The 11919-nt window shown below is 38.0% G+C and overlaps 1 protein-coding gene across 1 annotated transcript; it reads left to right on the top strand.

Moving 5' to 3' along the window:
• Positions 1 to 11095: 11095 nt before the first annotated feature.
• On the top strand, positions 11096 to 11720 carry LOC122566641 (the record flags this gene model as incomplete). Its single annotated transcript, XM_043724194.1, has 2 exons — positions 11096 to 11594; positions 11677 to 11720. Coding segments are annotated over 2 exons (543 nt in total), but the record flags the coding sequence as incomplete, so codon positions are not given.
• Between the last annotated feature and the right edge of the window lie 199 nt (positions 11721 to 11919).

Below are 11919 nucleotides of genomic sequence, written 5' to 3'. Positions count from 1 at the left end.
TATCTCTTTCCTGAGGTATCTTTAATAAAATGATAACTTTTTAAAATGAAAGCGATGTGATAAACTTTATATAAAAATTTATGTTGTTAGGTTTAAAAAAGATGAAGATACAGCATATGATAGAAGAATACAAATGAAAAGGGATCATCGTACACAATTTTCTTGTGTTCAAGTGTTAAACGAGAAGCGTCGGATTGTGATCGTTTAAAGCCGGACTTATATACCAGCGAAAGCATAGCCGGACCATCTCCATTCAACGAGTACTGGCAATTAGAGCCAATAGTTGCCGACCCCTTCTCCCAAAGGTCTTGTCTCGAGGTGTTGAATTTCTTGGTATCTCACCAGTTGAACCATCATCGTTCTACCAGCATTTCAACAGAACGTTCCAAATCGTAAAAACCTCTTTCGGTTACCTATACGACCCCCAACATTCCAAAACCGATGAAATTACCCTCTACTTTTTTAAAAACAACGAAACTTCTCAATGTACATCTCAAAAAATTTCCAGTATTATTAATATGTAGTAGCTACAAGAAGTATTCCCATACTACTTAATGATGTACAAGCATACTAAATTTCGTATCATTTAATAGTACTTTCATATGAGTTTCATATACTATGAAAATAAAATAGGGTAGAATCTGATTAAAAAAAAAGCCGTTTCATTCATACTTGTTGTAGCTACTGTAATCATGACAGTTGTCATGTTTCATTACTAGACTGCAGATTTTTACGTAAGTTCGTATTTTTATAAACTTAATTAAACAAACGGAATCTAAGCAGAATATTATTATAAGGACTATAGTTTGCGTATTTTACATATTCTTGCATATTATATGCATTTTTACGATTTTAGGTTTTCTATAGATGCATAAAAATCCGTAGTCTACTCATTGCAGTGCAAAGAAATTTCAAAATATTTTATACAACTCGTGCAATATTGTATAAAAGTTTGCCATGTTAAGTATTCAAGTACATTCACGAGCCACTATATATAACGTTCGTATCATGTTAAAATCCCTTAAACAAGGATTCCAAAGGGATCGTTAGTGTTTCAGTGATAAGAAACGTGCCTAAGATTGGAATCTCCCTTGGTGGATACGGTACTGCGCGATCTCCGGCGTGGCGGGTCCAGCAATGACGCGGAGATCACCGAGCGTATCCGAATTCGGCCGACTTTAATCGAGTGGGAGTCGAGCATGGTGCATGGTGGGGAGCTTGTCTCCTCGCGGAGGGGAATTCCCCGATGCCGGTGCGGTGTGGTGACCACACCGTGTCCCTTTTTGTTGCCGCCCATTAGGCGCCACCGCGGCGTGATTCGCAACCGTGTTTCTTTATCTTCGCCGTAGCCAGGCTAGACTCTGCGAACGCGACCGACTGCACGCGTTCTTGCCTATCTTTCCACCCTGTCTCTTTTTTCTGTCCTTCTCTTCCTCCCTTTGGACAATAGCAGAGTGATTCACCGTAGGTACAATGTTTCCGATCTCTGTGTAGTATATGCGCGCAGATAAGTTGCCGCGTGCCACGTTTCGAGTTCCGTCTCTCCCCACGCGTTATGATCACGTTTCGACTTTTGAATCGTAGAGAAAGATACAGACATACTTCTCTTGGGAGGATTTAGTGGTGGAGAAGAATCTTCCTTATTGGGAACTGGGATGGTTTATATGGAAATATTTTAGAGGATATTTTCGTTTCGTGTTGTTTCGGAAAGATTTATTCTTACAGTATACTTTTCCCTCTATTGGGTTGTTCGAAAGGTTCGTTTTGTTTTATTATGAACTTATATCAAATAATGTAATGTTTGATTCCTAATGAAAATTTGTTAATGAAACAGATTCCTTTCTTTTTTCAGTAAGACCTCGTATGTTCAAGGAATTCTGAAAGTTGACTAGAACGTTCTCTTGTGTCTGAAAAACATTTGCAAGAAATTAATTGAACTACGTAACCATATTCTAGAATCTAAAAGACTCATAAAGCTACAGGTGACGAAAATTTTAATTCTACTTAAATTTTAAATCTTTCTTAACTTCCGTTACAAACTTTCCAAACAACGTAATATATAGTGATATATGGCTTCATTTTTTAAATGGTACTTGAGATCTTGGAGGGTTTATCTCGCTTATCTCGTCTCAAAGATTGATACCTTTTAAGTGTACAGTATAGTTGGACGCTTTTATCTCGAGCTATATATTAATCAGCGATGATGGAAGGAATAAACGTCTAACGAGGGTTCGACTTTTTTTTCTCCTTGGTCCGTTCCAATTGGAGGTAACCATTTTTTCCACTTGTCTTTTTACGAGTTCAATGAGTCACGTTTCAGGGTTTTATATTATGAAAAACTGGACCAGATTTTTATCTTCCGTGGACGAGATGGGGTAACTACGCGGTGTGGAATAACTGGATGGAAAAGCCAGTCGACGCTTATTGTTCTAGGGATCATCGGTCAATTGTGTTTTACCAAAGATTGCGCTTTCTTCTTATCCACATAACGCGCGGTTTTATACTACCGTCTTTCACGGATGACCGATGGCGTTGGCTCGCCTCACTGCTTTTTCGTTCGATACATCGATGAGTTCATTGCGACCGACTGAATTTTTCTATGATTCATGCTATGCCAACTAAGCTGATCATGAGTTCTAAACTCGTTCAGAGAACTCTTCTCGATAAATGTAATCTATAGTTTCTAACCATCGGTAGCCATATAATTGCCAATGAGATCAGAATGGAATTGGTCGGAGATCAAGTTAAAATATTAGTATTAATAAATTCTATTTTCATAGAACCATTTTTCGTTGAGAATTTATCGTACTTCTGTATTATTTTTAATTCTTATTAACGATAAGAAATTGAACTATGGCAAGTTATCTTTCATTGTTACGATATTAATTGATAATTTTTATTATCTTTCCCTATTAGAGTTTTATTTTCTTTTCAATTAGTTCTTTCAATGTTTGTCGTTAGAACTGAGATTATGGAAATTGGGATTACGAAAAGTTAGTTTATTGTGTCTATTTTTCTTCTAGCACGGTATTAGCTATTCGTGTTTAAAGAAAAGCGAAGGGTGACTTATCGTTGTGTCACGAAACCGATGTTCTTTATCGTTTCTCCTGGAAAGCGTAAGTTTTTTCCTTTGGACTGCTCAAATTTCACCGTATCTTACAACCTTTAACCTGGCCACCTATACAAAACGAAACGTAAACGCCAAGGTTCGACAATTTGTTAGAACGAATGGGGACTGGCTGTTGCATATATGTGTACTTGTATACAGACTGATTCATTCGTCTGTCTAACGAAGTTTACGTACTCGATCTTCGAACTACCAGAAAAATTCCTCTTCACAGGCTGTGTAATTTCCAGAAGAGATAATTGAAACGGATTCTTTCTTCCCAACTTTGTCTTTGTTAACCAACTCTTGATTCTTAATTGAGTTAAATTCTATAAATTCTACATCATTTAGTGACAACAAGTACAATATCTTTTCAATTTTACCACGGTATATTAATATCTTTATTTTACTTCACTCTTCCTCGGTGTTTATTTATTACTTGCTTTGTTTGTGCTTGCTTTGCTTTATTACTATTACTTATTATAGTACCAAGGTCAGTACTGCCCTTTTTCCTGTACAATAAGAATATTACAAAATCGCGTACCTATGGAAAAAGATTCTTCTTCAAAACTCTTCGTTTCCACGAATAACAATAAAAAATATCTCCAAACGCAATAGTAAAAATTGGCTGTGAAAAGAAAGAAGCAACGTCAAAAGATACAATTCATCAAAATTATTTATCCCAATGAACGACGATAAAGAATATCTTCGAACACGATTATAAATATTGTCTCTGTATAATAATCAACTAGCCGGTAAAATTTTATGCTGCGACGCATCCCCAATGCCAAACATTCGCAAGATTTCATACCAACGTAATATCAATCCGTACCCACAGAAACGTTCTGACGATACACATTGTCCCCCAATTCTGTCATTCCATCCATAGAAACAGCCCCGGCTATAATCCCATCGAGGAATGGAAATGTCGCGTTACGTGGATCACCCTGTATATAGATATAGAGACATAGAGAAACTCGGCCGGATCTGTAAAACTGAAGGCTCGTGGACAAAAACCTGACCTCTCGAACAACTGTGCACCATGTGTGCGCCACTTGTGCGCCTCTCTTCTCCCCATTCTCTTTCCATCCAATACCAGGTCTCTCCCTTGTTCTCTCTTCGTTTCACGTTACGCTGATCTCGCTGCCATTTCTCTCCGACACGCTTCCACAGGCTTCCCGATCGCGATTAATCAGGTATATACGGCGAAAAACTGGCGTGGAATGGAATCCACACACGCGAGCATTCTTCCGTGCTCTTGCTTCTCTTCTAAGAGCAAAAGTGGGAGGCGTCGTGGTTCTTCCTGCTCGAGGCACGAGAATAAGAAACAAAGACGATCTTGAGAAAAACACGATCGCCGCTTTGTACCTTTATCCTCGTTAGTCAGTTAAATCGTCACTTTTACCATTTCGAAATATTCGACAGAATTGATGTTTTATCATCGGATCGTGGATGATTACGGAAATTTATATTTTTACGAATATCTGAAGGTGCAAAGATGGACAGAATATACGTAACTTGCAAATATCTTAATTAAATATCGAGTTTCAATTTCTGTAATTATATGCTCGTACACTAACTCCCAAATAAGAAGGAAAAACGTCAACTGTGAAACCATGCGAGTGAACAAACCTTTCGATCAAGGATTCCAAGAATTTGAACTAGCTTCGCGTTACGAGAAGAATTCCGTTTAACGAGAAAAGCAAAAGGGAGAGGGAAGAATCTTTCTTGAAGAAAAACGTAGAAGAAAAACCCGTGAAGAAATAAACCGAAAGAGAAGGAGAGAAGAGGAAGAAGAAAGCGAGAGGATAGATCTGTCTTCCTTAGCTTCACGTGTTTCTTACCTTCCAAGCGACTATATGGAAAGAATAATAAGACGTACTTTTTACACTTCACAGCAGAACAATTTTAAACATTTTCAGTACACTGTCTATTAATCTTATATTTGACAAATTATCGATTCATCAAACTTTGCTTCTTAAGATAAAAGAGAAAAATCAACGACTCTTCGTTTTTTCTCTCAAGATTCTTCTAATCTTTAAAAGCGTTCCTTCCTATTAAACATTCTCATAAAATATCGACTTAATCTATTAAACTTAAACTATTGCAATCGTTGCGTCGACATTTTTCCAACGTTAATGGTCGAATCCTTCTATTCATTTAATCTCTTTCAGTTAAAACTCAAGATATAGTTATCTGTTATAATACGTCGATGATGATACATAAGTTCCATTTCTTTAGTTTATAAAAATGTTCTGTAAAATATTTCCGCAAATTTGCATAAACATTCGCAAACTAATTACACGTATATCAGCCATCCTTTGCTTCGTCGTTTCGCATTGCAATACTCAAGCTCCGTATCGTTTTACAATGAAAACACTACATCATCTTACACGGAAAGATAAAAAAGACAATCAGCGTCCCAATTATAGTATCGTCTTCTGAAATTGCAACAGTATATCCATCAATTACATGCAACATTCAACCAACAATGATTAACCATGGCTGAGAAAAGAACACGTCAGAGTCAGAATATTGCAATCAATAATCACGACGTGAACTAATACCCCTTATCGTGACGATATAACGAAAGTTCCAAGGTTTTTAATACGCGTGGTGGATAAGTCACGGCTAGTATGTCCGAGCACGAACAAAGTTAAGCAGTCAGGCGGTATAATATAACCAGGGCAAGCGGAGCAAATATTTGTTACGTTCGAATTTCTGTTTACCCTGAGAGTGCCGCTTGCAAAATAAGATAGGCACCAGTCCTGGCTACCGCGGGTTTCCCTTGAGCCAATCGGCAACACGGAGGAGCTGTTTACCCTCATTGTAGGAATCCTGTCGATAAAAACGATTATATCCAGATATTAAATAAGGCAATTCAATTAAAACGCGAGTGTATGTTTTGAAAGTTAAATAAAAGATAAATTGAGGTTTACAAGATGGAGAATAGTTTGTAGGTCATAAATAAGCTATGGATTTCTATGCATCTGTATAATAAATTTTGAATTACAAAATTACGCAGGATGCACGTGTATGAAGTACTTAATATATTAGATCTCGAAGTTTCCTTCGTTTTATAAGGAAACGATAGATGCGCGACATTTTTTCTTTGATATTATTTTATTGAATTATGTTTCATCCATTTTATTCCATTGAAAGAAATGTGCGTTTGTTCTATTTGATGTTTTTATATCATCTTGCGGTGTAACAAATGGATCATACATAATTCAATGAAATAATAAGAAACAAAAAATGTCGCGCATCCATTATTTCCTTACGAAACGGAAGAAACTTTTGGAACAAGATAATAATATTCAGTGGATTATAAGTAAACTCCTACTTGGATTCCATTTGTTTAATTAGTCCTATAAGAGATACTGATTTATATAAAAATCCGCGATCTAGTCATAAATATTGCGTTGGATGGAACTATTTGGAAAATTGCAGTGATATACGAAAAGCTGGTTGGGAATTTTTGCTTTGGAATTATGAAAGCTTCTCGAACGGTATTTCCAATTTTTCTAATTTATATCAATGTACAAACGTCACAGTAATTCTACACTTAACTAAGAAGTCTTTTCACCAATACTTTAGCGATTCACCAACAAAATTCTAAAATCTTAACGTCGTCGCTGCTTCGGAGAATATTTCACTCAATTTTTAAAACAAAATTCCAAGCTTCTATTTTTACTTCCTACCCCGGCAATCCATTTAAAGTATGATACAAATTTCACAGCATCTCAGGATCCAAGCAAATTCCTCTCCCTATCGCTATACTTTAAAAGCATTAAGAAACAGGCTTACCATAGCAACACGCAGCCGCGTGTCCAGGTTACTCTGTATAACCTGTCGGCCCATAAAGCGTGACATATTAACAACTCGACCTCGGTTCACGCCCATGGGGCAACCGTTTTCTTGCTTTTGTTTCGACAATTCCGCGTACCAACTTCAACCCTTTACTGTACGCCTTTACAGTCGCCATACAGAGGCTTGATCGGCTTCTTAACGATACGAGATATCGAATTCGCCTGAGTTTTTGCTGTCAGAAGCAAAGACGAATCGCGATAGAAGAAGGATCGTCTCGACACCCGTATAGGGCAAAAAGTTTTCTGATGAGAACAGCGAAGAGGAAGCTGGAGGTCTTATCGATGGGAGATTTCATGTTGGGGAACGCGAGCGTAATTTAATAGTGATTGCTTGGCTTTGGAATATGATAGTTTCTCTTTTGAATGGAATTTGTTTGAAACAGCCCTTTGTAAACTTAACTCGATGATCTTCGATTTTTGCAGTGAAAATATCGCAAAAATCACATCGGATTCTCCAGGCATTTTTTGGTCGAAATTTATACAACATTTTTTAACCGAAAAATAATCAAATGCATACACAATATGTACATACCAAGTAAATATTTAATGCTAATTTATCGATCTTTAAAACGATTAATTATGTAATGATATCTTTCAATAAATCTAAACATCAATACTACCAGGAAAATTAGTATCAGTCGCTTCGATCGATTGGATAATTCCAGCGTTAAGATTAACTTTATAAAAATCTTAAAAAGATTCTATCCTCTTCTCTTTTCGGGTAATGTCGCTTTACTCTGTTCCATTAGCTACAAAATTTTCTGTATATTACGCGTAACGCGAGTATGTCATTCGTTGAAGAAAATTCCACTCTCAAACATTCTAAATGTTTACTTAGCTACCTGTACTTTAGGAAAGAGTCTTTGAAAAGGGAGGGAGCCTTCCATCTGCTTCGGGGCTCGTCAAACTTTCGAAGACGATAATTTTTCATCATCCACTCGTGCGATGTTTAACTGAATCGAATTTCGATTATCCGTCGAATGATTTTGGACGAGTAAAATTTTCCCGATAAACAGCTAAATTATACTATCTTATATCTTGATCTTGCTTTCCACTATCATTTTCGACGCAATTATGTTTCCCTAACAGGAAGGAATACCTTCGCATATTTCAATTTTACGTTAAATCTCTGCTTACAGCATTGAAAATACTTCCTGCTTGCTAAAACGGGAACAAGATTGAAATATGAAAATTTGATGACGGGTCCCTTCTTTCCACCATCCACGATCCGAGTTTTCTAACGCTAAAAGATATTTTCACAGTTCGTAGAAAATGTGACAAGATTGTTACCGCTACCTGTACGTTATCTGACCCCCTTAATTTTATCTGAAACACCTTGAAACATAGCAAGAACTTTTTACTCGCTAAAACGAAAGCGAGATTGAAATTAAGAAATTGTAGGATCGTTTCTTTTTTATTATTTGTTCAAATTTTACAATTTGTCCAGTAGGACATTTGGTAAAATATTGTAGCTTAAATATACATAGCATGTGGATGGTTACCCCCAGCGGGGTACCATCTTCGTGTTCGTTAGGTTATATCCTTTATGAGATCTGCTGGGTGTTTCCTTTTTAGTCTTCATAATTGTAGAATCGTGACAGAAATCTCAGTTAACGTGACTACGTGACCTATCGATGGACCAACCATTTGGAAATCGATGGTCTGCTCTCATCAGTATCACGTCGAGCCGAATGTTGCAGGTCAGAGTTCCTGCAACGACAGATCGTGTTCCATGGGGAAGGTGGAGCTACGAACGTGGGACAACACAAACGATATTCTCTCTTTCTCTTCGAGACAAAAAGTACAAAAGTGTGTGCTTGTTGGCGTAGTTTACCTATGGACTCGACGTGGCAATAACGATGTTCGCCATATGGGCGACAGCCCGGGGGTCCACAGAGAGCTGCTCACCTTCCTCTCTTTCCTCTTTTTCTCTCTCTTTGCTCACTGCTTAGGTGCCCCTTATGCGGGCCAGATTTTATGGGCTAGGTACGTATGCGCTGCTTGCAAAAGGGCCGCCTCTACCGCGAATTCCCCTTAGGCGGAACGATTCTGCAAAAACGTGGCGGCGTCGCGAGATCGCACGCGTGACTCATCGATAAATTCGACCTAGAGTGGCACAGCCAGTTCCCACGAGGAGATCTCGCTCTCCCACCTATACCACGTGCCTCCTCTTCGGGGCACCCATTCTGCCCCCGTTTAAACGACGATTGGACCAAGGAATAGGAAATTGGTCGAGGTATTGTGTCTTTAGTTCTTCTTTTTTTGTTTCTAACTCGTTAAAGATCAAGCGAATAATACGAAAAAAGATAATAATAAAATGAATGTAGAAAAGTTGCGTGGGCGGTGACAGTAACAGTTTAGGTAAATTTTAAAATTGTTTTCCTGTAAAAAGTAGACGTATGATCTATGGTGATTCTTCCTTGTGGTTTTTTCTTCTATTTATTTGTAAAATTTCGTTCACGCATCTCTTACGTTATTATTTCTCTAGCTGATTCTCGATGAGGCGGAAAGAAAAATGAAACGAAACTCGAAAACACAGTTGGCCGGTTAATTCTCCGTTGTTAATCTCTAAGCTTTCTGTATTAAAGAATTAATATCGTTGAAACGCATTTCCAAGTACGTAGGTAATCATCAGCCACCGTTGATTTATCGTCGGCATTTCATCGATACTTCGTCGACATATCAAAATTATCCAGGTCGCGCGCTGTTAGCTCGGACGTAGACACGCGGAACCTGTTTCACGCGTGTTAATTCCGTTTTATCGGAGCCATCACGTTGACGTTTCGAAATTTCGTTTTAACAGGCAAACAAATTGGATCGTCTGTACCTCGCTGTCCATTCACACATTCTTATACGCTCACGAACTCGAAAATTTCATTAATAAAAAAAAAAGAGAAAGAGAATCAACTCATCGAAAACGTAAAAACAAACAAAAAAAAAAACGTGTCTCGTTGGAAGCTTATAAATAAAAAGAAACCCAATTCCATTCATTGAGAATTTCAAGGATAGAAGATGCAATAAAAGAAGAGAAACAATAAACAATTCCAAGATAAAATAATTTAATCGTAATGATACCAGTGGAGAGTTAGAAATTGAGAAAATAAAATCGGCGAAATGATCGCGCGTTAGAAATCAGTGTGTCAAGGGTAGAGATTTTACAGTAGTTTAAAGGTGCTCGAAACGCGGGTAATTGGAAGGGCGCGTAAACGAGGTGCGAAGTGACCATAAATCTGTCCATTAGCCTCGTTACAATGGACACATCGGCCGTGTTTTATCGCGTCCGACGAAAGCCCCTTGTCGCAAAATAGATTTTTCGTCGATACGTGACGAATCGTGGCTACGCGTATCGCGATAAACGTGGATTTCCTCGTGACGCGCTGCTCTATCGCTGTTCCTCCGGTAATTTTATCGTATTTCCTCCCACATGTGGCATCTATCGATACGTCCTGCAACGCCACAGGCCGAATCATGGAACCATGGAACTCATGCAACATCGATACTGCCTCTAATTCAATCATTTATATATACAGACTCGCTGTTCATTATCGTGATTAATATTATTTCCTTTGTACCGTTGTATGTCTACTGAATCGGCTGCGCAGCTTTAATTCATTTAATATTCCGCTAGTAGTATTACAATAGTCTGTTAATATTATTTCAATACTGCAAATACGAATAGCTCCAACGGATTTGATGCTAAATCCGCGTTGTGTTTAAATTCTACATCCGATTAAATGTAACATATTTAATACTAAATTTACGTGCTAGTTAAATGGTATTTTTAATCGATTTAGTAAAACAAAGTTTAATCAAATTGGAAGAGCATGCGATTTCTTAGACGTTCATAACAAAATTTGACTTGCAGCAGAAGTATGGGGTTGGAACATGGAAGAAAGGCTGGACAGGATAAAAAGAGGGTACGTAAAATGGATCTTAGGTTTAGACAGGACAACACCAAACTACATACTGACAGAAGAGTGCAAGATAGAAGAAATCAAGGTAAAAGCATTAAAAAGAGCAGCAAGGTATGAGGAAAGAACTGTAGAATCGGAAAAGGAGCTAGTAAAAGAGTGCATAAAGGAAAGAGAGAGAGAGAAGCTGGGGAAATGGCCAGGAAGGGAAAAGAGCAAGAAAGAGAAAGAAGGATATAGAAGAGGTGAAAAATGGAGGGACACAGAGGGAAGCAGAAGAAGAGCAAGAAAGTTGGACAGGAGACCAAATTGTAGAAGGAAGAAGGAAGAGAGGGACAGAAGAGAGGAGGAAAAGGATAAGGGAATCCAAATACAACAGACACTACAGGAACATAACCAAAGATGAAATGCCAAAGTACTTGGAGGGGAGGATGAGGTGGAAGGACAGGAAAGTTACAGCCAGATTGAGGTGTGGAAGCGAGACCAAAGCGGAGGAATACTGGAAAGAGGAGAGAGACAAAAGGTGCAGATTATGTGGAAGGGAAGAAAAGGACCTGAGACATGTAATAGAAGAATGTGAACTAACAGGAGGATCAAAGGACATGGAAAAAACACTCAATGAGACTGGAGAAGGATTAATGGATTTAAGAGCAATAATAGAGAAAAGAAGGGCAAAGGCAATACAAGACGGGGTGGACTGTCAGGAAGGTAGCACAGCGAGGAGGCAAAAAACCAAAGTGGCAATAATGTGTAGTCATAAGTTGCAATAGTTTGTAGTCATTAGTTTTAGATGCTAGAGGTAAGAATATGCTGAGTGCAATACAAGAAATGTAAGGATTGTAAATCGACAGTTCGTCCAAAGCAGAGAGGCACGGACCAGAATAAATAATAATAATAAGAAAATTTGACAGATTGAAAGACTTTCCTTTCTTTTTTTTCTTCTTCTTCCTTATATCCCTTTTCTTCGTAGTTTCATCGAACGAGAATTTGCGTGAAAATTGCAATTCTATGTCAGAAAGGTGCAGTGTCATTG

The sequence above is a fragment of the Bombus pyrosoma genome, linkage group LG4, assembly GCF_014825855.1.
Source record: "Bombus pyrosoma isolate SC7728 linkage group LG4, ASM1482585v1, whole genome shotgun sequence".
In the NCBI taxonomy this organism is placed as follows: domain Eukaryota; kingdom Metazoa; phylum Arthropoda; class Insecta; order Hymenoptera; family Apidae; genus Bombus; species Bombus pyrosoma.
The sequence above is the reverse complement of the archived record's forward strand: the minus strand, read 5'-3'. Positions and strand labels throughout refer to the sequence as shown.